Below are 13861 nucleotides of genomic sequence, written 5' to 3'. Positions count from 1 at the left end.
TGATCTACGGTGTACAGCCTATTTATGTTGCGGCCCAACAAATGAACAGTTAGCATCATACTATGAAGTGGGCTCCACAGTACTTCTTGAAAACACTGGGCTTAACGCCCGCACAGGATATAAAATATCCACAAAAGAAAAAGCATTTTATTGAGATTTTATTGGATGTGTCATGTGTGGCCGCATAGTCCAGTATTTTTAAGGTGGTACTATACCATGGGACGATCCAAACCGTCCATTTATTGATCCACAGAGTAAATAGGTTGTGCCCCAGAAATCAATTCCATATGATGATCCTAACCCTCCCATCCTGAACATTATGAAAACTTCTATAGATTCTAGGGTTAGGATCATCCTATGGAAATGATTTTCTGTTGACAACACTTATTAACGGTCTGGATACTAATGGACGGTTTGGATCATCCCCTGAACGAGCCGTACTGTACTTTCTAAAACGTACTGGACTAAACGGACACACACAATATAAAACCTCAGCCCGCAAATGATTAATGTGGAAATATTGTAATTTATTAGTAATAAGTTTAGTTTGTTAATTAGTGGGTTTTTTCAGGTTTTAGAAAGTGTGGCATTTTAGAAACTATATCTCATTTGCTTTTTTAGTTAGTTTTGGGTATCTTGGAAAACCGTATATAGAAAGTGGTTTCGTTTATAAATAGTTAGGGCTGCAACTCGAGCCGGGTAAAACCCGACCCGCATCGACCCGACCCGAAAATAGCCTGGGTCGGGTTCAGGTTTCATGGGTTTCGGGTCGAGCCGGGTTCAGCATTCAAAAGCCCGGATGAATCTCGGGTCGAGCCGGGTTTGAAGGTGCCCGACCCGACCCGACTCGAGTTACATAAGTTATAGTATGTACATTTTTTTCTATTGTTAGTTAAAAGTTAAAGGGATAATTACATTTACACCCCCTCTAGTTTTGACACATCCACTTCCATCCCTATAGTTTAAAACGTGACAAATACACCCTTGTAGTTTCAATTTGTTTAAGGTAGGCCCCCTCAGCTGAAGGTTCGTCCATAGATTGAAGGGTTAGGATGATCCGATGGAGCTGATTTTTTGGGCACACCCTAACTATGTCAGGATCCATCAAATGAACGCTTTGGATCATCCAAACAATGTGGGCCCACATTATTTGGATGATTTTTTGGTAGTGTTTGGATTCGGGTAGGGGCCCACATTATTTGGATGATCCAAAGCGTTCATTTGATGGGTCCTGACATAGATATGGTGTGCCCAAAAAATCAGCTCCATCGGATCATCCTAACCCTTCAATCTATGGACGAACCTTCAACTGAGGGGGCAAACCTTAAACAAATTGAAACTACAGGGTTGTATTTGTCACGTTTTAAACTATAGGGGTGGAAGTGGATGTGTCAGAAACTAGAGGGGGTGTAAATGTAATTATCCCAAAGTTAAAAGTGAAAACCCACGCACCCACTATTACTGTATGTGAGTGTAATTTCTGCTTCTATGAGTTGAGTTGATTCAAGTGTTTGATTCAGCATTGTTTGATTGTAATTACAACATTGTTTGATTACAACATTGTTTGATTCAAGTGTGATGTGAGTGTAATTACATCATTGTTTGATTCAAGTGTAATGTGAGTGTAATTTCTGCTTCTATGAGTTGAGTTGCCTTGCCAAACAAGAATTTTCCTTAAAAATTTGCGTCAACGTGAAAAAACCCGGCCCGACCCGAACCGACCTGAGATTTATCATGGGTAGGGCCGGGTTTGGGAATCGTGGGTTTTCCGAAAAAAAACCCGACCCGACCCGACTCGAGATATTTCTCGGGTAGGGTTGGGTTCTCCAAAACCCGACCCACCCGACCCGAGTTGCAGCCCTATAAATAGTGAAGCGAGACAAACACCTGAATTCATCTACTGTTCTTTTGCTCTCTCTCTCTCTCTCTCTCTCTCTCTCTCTCTCTCGTTGAGATATCAAAGCCTTTGTTTTTCAACAAATCAAAATGCCGATTCTTGACTCGCCCCGTAACACCAACATCCGTAATTACGTGAAGGCTTTGGGATGGTCATCCATGACCGAGTCAGAGTGTCAATTAGGCCGGTTCGAGTCGGAGATATTCCCAGCAAACTCCAATTCCTCGGCGAGTTGTAGTGGGAGGAGCCCGGAAGAATTTCACCCCACTCTTTCACCCATTTTCAGCTCAATCTCTTGCTCTTCGCCCTCCAATGAACTTGGCCCAATTAACCAGGTGTGTGTGTTTCTCAGCTGGATTTCTTTGTGTATAAAAAAAATTAAAGTAGCTTTTGGGTCTTTGTGGGTTTCTTTTTCTGATGAACAAAATGCAATTTCACGTTTTAGTGGGTTGATTTTTATTTAGATTCACAATTATTCTTTTCTTCTTTGATCACTTTTTAGTTTCAGGATTTCTGGGTCTCTCTCTCTCTCTATGTTTTTGGATTATGGTTATTTGAACTTTTGAAGGCTACAGATATTGGGATTACAATGTTTTGATAATTGCACTAACTCACCTTGTCTTTTCTTTTCTCATTGGCTTTCTAGATCTTTTTTAGAATTCCAATAACTTTTGACAGCTAGTTAAATGATAAAAGACAAGTTGAGTTAGTGCAATGATCAAAACATGGTAGTGCTAATATCAGTACCCTATTTGTCTTACGTGTTGAATTTTGAGAGGAAAGATATATGTCCTCTTCTATAATGGATTGATTCTATGTGGATTTTTAGATATCTAAACAATCTTTGATTCATCTCTTTCTTTTGAATCTTCAGAACTCTTGCATTGTCACTAATGATGGTAAGAAATCAGCATCAGCTAAACAAGAAGAAGAAACACATAAGACCAAGTCCAAAGGGAAATCAACAATTGGAGGGCAGTTTGGACTTGAAGATGAAAAACACTCTTTGCCATTGGTTAGCAGTGAATCAAAGGACAATCAACTTATATTGGTGGCCGTTAATACAGAACAAGATGAAAGGGGATGCAATAAGAATCATAACGGACGGTCTGATGACCCTCAATCTCATGGGTCCACTTCACTCCAAGGTACATATGGTTTTAACTATTTTCCTATGAGTTTCTTTGAAAGACTATAACATGTATACTGTATCACAGGCTCACAGCCCAACCCAAGCCCGACAGGTTCAACCAGATTTCTACCCAGGGTTGGGAAAAGCCAACCAATTGAATACCGGGTTATGGTATTTTTTTTCTGTTCTTGGGCTAACCCGAACCCAATTGGGTCCAATTTGGAAAACCAGGTTAGATGAGTTGGGTTAGGGTTGAGAGATTTAAAGTCAGGTTTGGTTAGGGTTTTTTTTTTTTTTTTTTCCAGAAAGCACCTTCTTAATATATTGAATAAGAAAAAGGGGGACATAAACCATGCCTCAACAGAGAGAAGGGGACAGACCCTAATTACTTAGATCTAACAAGAGCAGATCCTACCCACACTCCACCTTATAGCTTTGCGGACCGAATATTGGGAAGACCCAAAGCATCGCAGCGAGCGGCTCCTCGAGCTTTGCAAGGCATTTCTGACCAAGAGCCAAATAAGGAAAAATCTTTGGAAGCACAAGCAGCGTTCGCCAACGCATCGGCAACTGAATTGCCTTCTCTGAACTGATGAAGGACATCCGGACGCATATAATCAATATGAGCAAGGATTTCCTTCCAAAAGTAGGTGATCGACCACGGGCACGAGTCTTTCTTGCGGGTAAAATCCACAAGAACCTTGCTATCAGATTCGATGATGAGGTTACGTACCTTGAAAGCCAAACATAAACGGAGCCCATCTAGTAAAGCTCTTGCTTCGGCAACCATGTTCGAAGTTGAACCATAGTAGGAGGAGAATGCGAAAATCACTGAAGCCTTCTCATCCCTAAGAACCCCACCCCCTCCAGCATCACCCGGATTTCCTTTGGCAGCCCCGTCAATGTTTAACTTCAAGAAGCCTTTTTCTGGCCTTTTCCACCAAACCCAAGAGTCTTTTTGGGGCTTTGGGGCCAGATTCTGGATTTTCAACAGATCTAGCGCTAGAATTTCCTCCATATTCGGAGCTCGAGGAATCTCTATAGAAGCGCTCAATATTCTTAAATTCTCTACTATCTTAGACTGAACCCAGCGGATTGAGTTAAAACGCCCTTCCATCCTCCTAGCACACCTTTCTTTCCAAATTTCCTATGCAATAAAGAGGGGTGCTGCCCATGAGAATTCCAGCTAAGGATTTCTTTTTCTTTCCCCATTCATACCAAACCTTCATCCTGCTTTTAAGAGGCTGTAAAGGAATGAGCTCTATCCCCCATATTCTGGCAAAAACAGACCAAATCGCTTTAGCAAGCTCACCATAAACGAATAAGTGATCCGACGATTCTTCTTTACTTCGGAGGCAGCAAACACACATGGAAGCCAACTGAATTCCTCGATCCTTGATACGTACATCAACTGGCACTGCGTTTTGAAAAACCTTCCATCCAAAGCATGTGATCCTTGCCGGAATTGAATCCCACAACCCTGCAGACCAGGCCACCTTCTCCGATTTTATACGGCATTCTTCCCAAGCCGTTTTAATGGTAAAAAGGCCGGAGTCAGTTCTGCTCCATATCAATTGGTCAGCACTGCCTGAAATGGGAAGCTTTAAATTCGCAAAAACAACTTCCCACTGATTTGGGAGATGTCTCAGAATAATTTCTAGGTTCCATCCTCTTTCTGGGCATTGAAGAGATGCTATGCTAGCATTGATATTTATATCAGCATGATCATCGACGAAATCAACCAATGGTCTTCTTCCTAGCCAAAGGTCAGTCCAAAATCCAATTGAACCCTTCCCAACGACCCATCTAGCATGCTCCTTCCAGATTTCCCTCACTTCCAAGATTTCTTTCCATAGTCTAGAGCTACTGGCATTACTTTCCACCATATTGAGATGTTGACCACGACCATAACAGGATATTAGAAACTCACTGCAAAGAGAATTCCTAAGATGAAGCTTGTGTAGGGTCTTCATACGAAAGGCCTTGTTGAGATCCACCATAGATTTAGACCCCAGCCCTCCTTCGTCCTTAGGTTTGCAAATCCGCTTCCACCCCACCCAATGAGTTTTAAGTCCAAATTCGGAGCTTCCCCACCAAAAATTAGCTATTAGACTCTCTATTCTCTGAATTACCCTCTTTGGGGGACTTAGGGCCGAAAGGGTATAAATTGTAATACTTCCCAGAACATGATTTATTAGAACAAGTTTCCCTCCTGAAGTTAAGAATTTTCCCTTCCACCCTTCTATCTTACGCCTCACTTTCTCAACCATCAAGTCGAAATAGGAAATTTTCATCCTACCCGAGAACAATGGTACCCCAAGATACTGAATTGGGAAGGATTTGAGTAGAAAACCTGTATTGACTTTGATTATATTCTTTCTGCTTGACGACATTTTCTCGTCAACTGAGAAACAACTCTTACCTTTGTTAATTTGTTGCCCAGAAGCCTTCTCGTATCTCCCAAGAAACCTCATAATCTGACTTATACTACTCTTGCACCCATTAGAGAAAATGACTATATCGTCGGCATAAAGACAGTGAGTAATCGGAATACAGGATCGTCCTCTCATGAAATAGGAAGCTTTTCCTTCTTGGAATAGCCTAGTGATCCCTCTGCTTAGAACTTCCTCGGCTAAAATAAAGAGGCATGGAGAAAGAGGGTCCCCTTGTCTCAGACCTCTTGTCGATTTGAAGTACCCATAAGGTTCACCGTTGCAAACCACTGAAAACCACACCCCTTCGGTAGCTTCCTTTAGGGTTGACCCTCCTCAAGCCGATGTTCAGGTTGGGTTGACTCGAGTTGCACCCCGACTTTGTAGCCACCCCACCTTCTATGCATTAAAATCCAGTGTAAATTAACACTACACATTAGCTCATTCTCAGAATAAAAGCTACAGTAACCAGATTTTATTGCTATTTCCTAATTCTCTCTGTTGGTAAATTGTATTTTATTTTCAGTATCAGAAGGTTATATGGGCCGTAACTTGAGTAGACACGAGGATTCAGACTTGGAAAGCTCAATCAACGAACATCAGAGATCGGGGACTCCAACGTCCTTCGTAGAATTCATGTCTGAAGTTAAGAAGAACGAAATTGAGGCCAAGAATACTGAATGGAAGGCAGCTAAAGCTCTAAAGCTGGCCAAGATTACTGCATGGAAGGCATCTAAAGCACTAAAGCTCACCAACAAGTACATTTCCCCCCTCTCACTTGATTGAAGTATAATTGATTGAATAACACCATTTCTAAGAGTTTAAGGCCCTGTTTGCTTAAGATTATTACAACCGATTGTGAGTGCTAAACCGACTATTGGAGTCAAATTTAAACTTAATTTTGAATTCAACAATACATTTGGCACTCACAATCGGTTGTCATACTTAGGCCATGTTCATTTGAGATTATGGTAACCAATGGTGAGCCTCCAAACCGATTATAGACTTAAAATTAATGTAATCAGAGTCCTATAATCAGTCCGGAGGTTAACCATCGGTTTTCATAATCCAAAACGAACAGGACCTTAACAACTCCTTGATATTACTCTATCAGCATAAGCTTTTGGACTAATTTATTGTCTCACACCACGAGCATATAAATAGGCATCAATCCATAACTAGGTGCATACGAGTCTGTATATGTCTTGTAAATCTTGATTTATTCAAATCATCAAATGGTTTTTGGGTTAAAGTGGATACATTTCCACCATCTCATGTTGTTAGTCTTTTTCTTCATTTTCTGAACAAAAGACAAATGAAAGGGAGTGGAAATAATGAAACATAATTTCCCTTGGCAACATACTACAAATAATAGCCACAGTTTCTTTTCATTAGCTAATATGACTCAATGGCCATGTAAGCATAGAAATTTGGTTCGCATGCCTGAGCTTATTATGGGTTATGGAGAATTGATTGCATGTGTACACATACATAAATTTGCAGGCATGAATGTCGACATACCTATACATACATGCATGCATACATACATACATACATAGGGAAATGATATTTCCACTTTAGTTTTTTGCTTTTCTTGTTTCTAAAATCTTCACCTCCTCTTTCTGCAGGCTAGGAAGCAAGGCGTCAGAAATCAGTGATTGGGAGTTAAGGCAGATTTACAAGGCGAGGACCGACATGAAGGACTTTGAGGTACTCACTTTAGATTAATAATTATAGAACTGTTTTTAAACGAGAGAGAATTAATCAGCCCTTGAATGTCAATTAGAATTGTAAAGTCGCAAAGGCCCTGTTTGGATTGCAGGAATTTCCTGGAAAAGTTTGAAAATGAAAAATATTTTAGAAATTTCCTTCTTTAACACATGAAAAAACATAACTTGACCCAACCCAATTCAATTTTTTCTAGAGGGCCTTCAATTTATAATGATATCCCTCTAAATTAATCATAATCATATAATTTACCTAATTTGAGGAAAGAAAAAAATTTCCTAACAAAAAAAAAATTCCATGAGAAATGTTTTTCTTGCAATCTAAACAGGGTGGTTATAATTAAAATTTGAAAATCAGTAACAAGTTTGTAATTTTGTGGACAATGAAATGTTGGAAATGAGGGATAATACATGTTATGAAACAACCAATTACTCCAGAAGCTTAAGCTGTTGGAGATAGAGTTATTAAATCTTTTATACTTTAACACATATTGTGGCAGATCAAAATGGAAGAGAAACATATGTTGTGGCAGAGAAAAATGGAAGAGAATCGGGAGAAGGCTTTGGCGAAGATGGAGCAGAGGATAAATGAGGTAAGAAGGAAGGCCGAAGAAAAGAAGGTAAAGAAGAGAAATGAAGCTCTCAAGAAGATATTCCAACTCTCTCAATTCGCTGAGAAGATGGGAGCCACAGGAAAGCGTCCTGTTTTTCTTATGATACTTTGGAAGATGAAAGGTTGAATTAATGTTTAGAGTTTTTACTAGTTTTGTTTTGTATGATCTTCTCCTTACATTTGATGTTTGTAAAATGGACAGTCAATCTGTAGTAAGAAGGCAATGGTGCAAAATTCTCAAGGAATTATGGGGTTACAATTATTTTTTTCCTCATTTTGAACTTGAAAATTGTCTTTCACTTTCCATTGCTTCCAAAGACATGAACTTAATGGACTATAGGATAAATACCTTAGTCAATGATCCACACCATTCATTTATCGGCCGTGATACATAATCTTTTCCATTGGATATGTTGAGAAGATCCGTTGGGCAAAACAATCCGACCGTGCACAAATTTAAAGGAAAAGTAAAATAAACCAAGCAAGCCGCAAGATGAACATCAAGATTTAACCCGGAAGGGCGTGGCTCTTTGGTGTAAAGTCATGGGTTTGCTCCCCAGTGACGAGCATTCGAATCCCCCCTTGCTTACCTGATGTGCGTGGTTTTCGGGTGATTGCGCGCATCCATATAGAAATAGTACTACCCCTGAAGGGGGAGGGGACACCCTTCGTTACCGAAAAAAAAGAAGATTTGACTTGGTTCGACAAGCTGACTCCACAAGCGAGAAAAATGATCATCCGGCCACTATGAGAAAAACAAAATACAAGGATTACAATGGATTAATCACAAACCTACAAACCCGCTACCCTTTCCTTGCTTCTCAAACCAAGACTGTACACGAGAGTAACCCAAGAGATACCCAAAAGAAAACCCACAAGAAGAAGACCCATTTCTTCTCTCTCTCTCTCTCTCTCTCTCTCTCTCTCTCTCTCTCTCTCTCTCTCTCTCTCTCTCTCTCTCTCTCTCTCTCTCTCTCTCTGCAGTCCGAATACACAAAAAGAGACACTTCACACCACACCCAAAGCCTTTTTGCTGCTATACCAACTCGTGAGCTTAAGGCTTTGTTTCATACCCTAGATTTTACAAAAATCTAGGAAAAACAACTTTCTTATTTTGGTTTTTCCTGCCTTTCCACACAAGCAAGTCACGTGGATGGGAAAAAGGTAACTTTCCCAACAATTTCCACCTCGGCTTATTTCATAACCACTTGAAGATTTTCCGTTGATGTCGCCCCCGGTCTGCTATTTTCGCCAACCATCATTGGCCTTTCAAAGCACTAGCTACACACCCTCGAATCACTTTGGTTCTTACCCGATGCACGTAGTTTACATGTGATTGCGTGCATCCGTAAGGAATAGTCCTGCCCTAAAAAATTGGGGTGGGGATATCCTATGTCATAAAAAAAAGGACAGTCCATGTCAGCAGCCAAGCAATTATTACATGGGAGACCGCCAAAGGGGAGTCCAATGCTATTTTTGGCAACCAAACATGGAATGGCATGCCAAATCCAAGCTAAGTTTCGAGCTTTTGTGCAACCAAACACACCAAAATAGATTGTAAGCCTTTGTCTGCATAAGGACCAATAGTGAGCAAAATGTGATACGGCAAAAAAAAAGAGAAAAGTTAGGGTAAAATTCAGGTTTAATACCGTGTTGGTTCCAAAAAAAATCTAGTAAAAAAAATTTCAAGTAAACGGAAACATGTTCTATTCACATAAATAGAACGTGTATAATAAGTTTTGGGGAACGATATTTCCCCACTCTTTGATGGATAAAATCCCCCTTTTAACGTTTCCGTGAGAATGGTTCATTGCTTGAGGATAAATTCACCCCTTTAACGTTTTTTCTTTACCTTTGAAAGTTAGCGGATAACGTTAAGAGGGGGGGGGTATCATTTCCCTAAGTTTTTGTTTAAGAGAAACGGATTAAAAAATGAATATATGTATATATTTGTGCTCGTGTATCAATATATATGTAAAACCAAAATGCTAAAAATAACATTAACTTTAATAGAAAACTACAGGGAAGTGATAAATTCATCCATATTTCTTCCTTGGGCCAGCCCCATCTAGTATATTTATGACTGTCCTTTTACACTGAAAGGGAGTGGCCCAAAGGAATAAAAGAGGGTGAATATATCATTTGCCAAATTCTATAAGAAACTATGCCAAAATATAATGGGGTCAAGTTGAAAAGTTTACCAAAAAATGCATTTAGGGCCCGTTTGGATGTCGAGAAGATTTGGATTTTGATTTCTCACATTTGCAGCCCTTTTTGCATTGTAATTTGGATCCGATCAAATTCTTGGATTTCTAATTCAGCAGCTGACAGTGAAAAAAATCAGATTTATAAATATGCTGTGGAAAAGAGAATTGGAAATCCACAGATCTGGCAGTTTCCTTCACCCTCTTTGCTCCTCAACCTCTCCCCTCCACTAGGAAGTACCCCCTCCCCCTCCCCCTCCCCCCCCTCTCTCTCTCTCTCTCTCTCTCTCTCCATGAGCTGCCAGATCTACTGATGCAATCCCGAAAGAGATTGCAATGAAACCGCAGGATGGGAAGCGAATAAAACTTGGATGAGTATGGAAATACTTCGAAAAATCTAGTAAAACATTAGATTCCCTAAATATATTCCAAAAATAAAAAAAACAATGAAACAATGACGTAAACCACGATCAATACCTGCTTAGATCCTTAGTAGAACATTAAGAGATCAAGCCAAATAAATTTCGTAGAAAATTTCTAAAAGAACCCGAAAAGCCTAATGGCAAATTTCCATTCAATAATTAAAGAAAGTATATCCATTACAATGCTTCCATAACATTTATTTATAAGAAAAGAGAACCCTAAAGCTAACTTAATACCCAAGCAACTAATCATAGCCGTCCGTCTAAAATAACATAAATAGAACCTAAAATCTTTACTAATACTTACCTAAAATAGTAATCTCGTAATAAGCATATACAACAACCGTAAAATGCCCATAACTCGCTCAAATCACAATCAAATCGTGTGCGTTTGGGCTCATAGGTGAATGAAAAAACCTTTCTAAAGATACCAAAATCATGCCAAATGGATGCGATTTGATGCCTAAAACGGAGGCTGCAAATAAAATGACGAAAATAATAATTAAAAATAGAACTTCTTCCATGCCGCATGTTCTTGGCACCAACTGCATCATTGTCCCCTGGTTCAAAAAAACTCATCATCGAGTTTAGGTGCTGAAGAACAATCATCAACTGAAATTGTTGTAGATTAAGCCACACTATATAATCTCCAAAACAAAAAGATAATCTCCCTTGATCTTGAACATGCTTAAATTCATAAATATCCACGACAGACATTAACGTAAGAAACTATAAAAACGGATCAATATAAATTGATGGAAAAATTGATGTAATATTTTTCCGTTGTCCAATCTCTACTTGTCCACCTAATGTGCCGTCGGATCCAACTTATTTTGGCTATTCATTCATGATTTCCCAACGCACATCAACAATCTCCTGAACTGAATCATTAATCACTTGTTCTCCATAGAAAACAAATTGCTCATCATCTAAACTCTTAGCAACAATTAAAAATCCATCATCTGGTATCAGAGCTGCAATTTCAAAGAAGTTCTGTTCTTCTTTACGATCCAGAAGCCTTCCAATGACCTTCTTGCCATTGTTTTTCATCAATCCACTACCGTAAATCGTCATCCGTCATCTTCCTTTCTTTCTTCCCATCTTCTTTCCTTACTTTTTTTCCTCTCATCTCTTGTCCTTTTTTTTTCTTCTATCACTCATCTTTTCCCCATTTTTTCTCTCATCTTCCTTTTCTCCATTAAGCTCTTTCAAATCACTATTCCAAAAAAAAAAGAAAAAAAGAAGAAGGAATCCCTTCAATTTCTTCTCCATAAAATCCATTGTTGTTGACTTCTATGGCGCCACACACTCGCCAAATGTCCCGTTCTTAGATTAACAACACTCTTGGTGGGCATGATGAAGCAATGGAGGCCATGCAGCGACAAATCGAAGTGTTGACGCAACAAGTAGCAGAGTTGCAAGCTTCTCGCACCAAAGCTTCCACTATTGAGGAATTCGAAGAAGAAAATCCCTTTGCAGCAGATTTTCATCATCCAAGACATGAGCGAAATGGAGGGAATATGAGGCGATGGGAAACAGGTATAAATACTGAGATTCCTGAATTCCATGGTGGTCTTACAGCAGAGGAATTTATAGACTGGCTGTTCACCGTTGAAGAAGTTATTGAATTTAAGGAGGTTCTCGAAGATAAAATCGTCCCGCTTGTTGCTGTGAGGTTCCGTGGAAGAGTTCAGGCATGGTGGAACCAGATGAAGACCATGTGTCATCGTCAAGGTAAAGACAAAATCACTTCTTGGGAAAAGTTAAAGAAGAAAATGAGAGCTGAATTTTTACCTTATAATTATGTACGCGCTCTCTATAATCAGTTGCGAAATCTTAGGCAAGGTAGTAATACGGTTGATGAATATACGAAGAAGTTTCACCAATTGGTTGCCCGGAATGACTTGACAGAGTCGGAAGAGCAATTGGTTTCAAGATATACTGGTGGTTTGAGGCAAAATATTCAAGATATGATAGATCTTTTTATTGTTGGTCTTTGTCTGAGGCACATCAACGTGCAATTACTTTAGAGAAATAATATTCTCGTAATAGAAACTATAGTGGGATTCCTATTAGTAGTGCCAGACCTACTTGTAGACACCCCAATTTTGCTATACTTTAAAAAGCAAAAGATTTGGTAGTTTGTCAAGTTTCGAGTCCATATTCCACCTAAGATTCAGCATCTGTGCATTTTAGGGTAGATTTTGGCTCGTTGAAGGAATTCTGAAGTTGATTCGCGATCCTAAAGGTTTCTAGGGTGTTCCAATGGTATCTAGAAGATGAAAATTCAAGTTTCCAACCAACTGAAAAAACCTGTTATTTTTAGAATTTTTGGGTTTTCCCTCATTTTTGCCCATTTTTACACTACAGGGGTATTTTGGTCATTCCCGATGTGTCTCGTTTGACCCCCGAGTTATATTTGAGAAATCTTGAGTGATTTTACAAATTTTGAAAAAGCTGCTGTTTTTAGATACTCATGGGGCTTCCACATTTTCATCATCTTATGGATATTTCAATCATTTCTCATATATCCAAAACCATCCCGGTACGACTGATGGATTAGAAGTAATTTCGTAAGATTTGAGAAACCTGTTAAATTTAGATCTCTCAAAATTTTCTCTTAGTCATACACTTCCGGGGTATTTCAGACATTTCCAGCATATCATATTTGGTTCCTAAGTTGTGTCTAAGAAATCTTGAGTTCGTTCATAACTGCTATTTTTGAAATTTATCAGGGTTTTCCCTAGTCTCGCCAAATTCTAGCACCTCAGGGTAATTTGGTCTTTTCCTGTGTAATCCTTTTGATCTCCGAAATATGGCCGAGAGATTATGAATAATTTCCTGAATTTTAGAAAATCTGCTAAATTTAGAATTTCTCAGGGGTTCTACTTAATTTGGAAATTCTGAGTGTTGAGGGCATTTTGAGTATTTTCAGGGGATACTAAATGATCCTGTTTAATATTGCTCACCGAAAGGACCCAATTTTAAAAGTTTTTATTTTTGAAGTTTGACCACAAAGACTTTCCATTTTTAATTTTTCCCTTTAGGGGTGAACTAATCTAAGGGTATTTTGGTCGCATTTGGATGTCTAACAGTCAAATAGGGGCATTTTGGTCTGAAAAGTTATGTTTCAAAAAAGATGGTCTGATCATGTGTGAGGGAAGCACCATAAATGTCAAATGGGTTGGGTCCATATATAGAATGTTGAATTTAGAAAGATTTTATTGAATTTTTACGGAAAAACCTGAAACCCGTGTGAAATGGCCCATTGGGCTAAAGCCCGCAAAGATGGAGCTCATGTGGGTTCACCCATATGGGTCAACCACCATGGTGGGCGCCCCACATGGTTGACCCACATGAGTTGAGCACCCAACCTTGATGAAGTCACAATGGTGACATCATATTTGTTAAAAGAAAAATAAAAAGAATAAAAA

General features: G+C 39.2%; 1 protein-coding gene across 1 annotated transcript; it reads left to right on the top strand.

Annotated features, from left to right (window-relative positions):
- Window positions 1-1961: 1961 nt before the first annotated feature.
- LOC143881164 (uncharacterized) lies at window positions 1962-8036 on the top strand. Its single transcript, XM_077384152.1, has 5 exons — window positions 1962-2232; window positions 2772-3045; window positions 5988-6219; window positions 7090-7171; window positions 7689-8036. Exons 1-5 carry the CDS (start codon window positions 1987-1989, stop codon window positions 7926-7928), a joined length of 1074 nt encoding a protein of 357 aa, XP_077240267.1. The 5' UTR covers window positions 1962-1986; the 3' UTR covers window positions 7929-8036.
- The last annotated feature ends 5825 nt before the right edge of the window (window positions 8037-13861 follow it).

Source organism: Tasmannia lanceolata, unplaced genomic scaffold, assembly GCF_043159265.1.
Source record: "Tasmannia lanceolata isolate RefF3 unplaced genomic scaffold, GAP_Taslan_0.1 ptg000007l, whole genome shotgun sequence".
In the NCBI taxonomy this organism is placed as follows: Eukaryota; Viridiplantae; Streptophyta; class Magnoliopsida; order Canellales; family Winteraceae; genus Tasmannia; species Tasmannia lanceolata.
This window is presented reverse-complemented; position numbering and strand designations above follow the sequence as displayed.

Coding starts and splice junctions, on each gene's coding strand:
- LOC143881164 (XM_077384152.1), top strand. CDS start 1,987: ATGCCGATTCTTGACTCGCCCCGTAACACCAACATCCGTAATTACGTG. Junction 3,046..5,987: donor TGGGTCCACTTCACTCCAAG/GTACATATGGTT, acceptor TTTTATTTTCAG/TATCAGAAGGTTATATGGGC. Junction 7,172..7,688: donor CCGACATGAAGGACTTTGAG/GTACTCACTTTA, acceptor ATATTGTGGCAG/ATCAAAATGGAAGAGAAACA.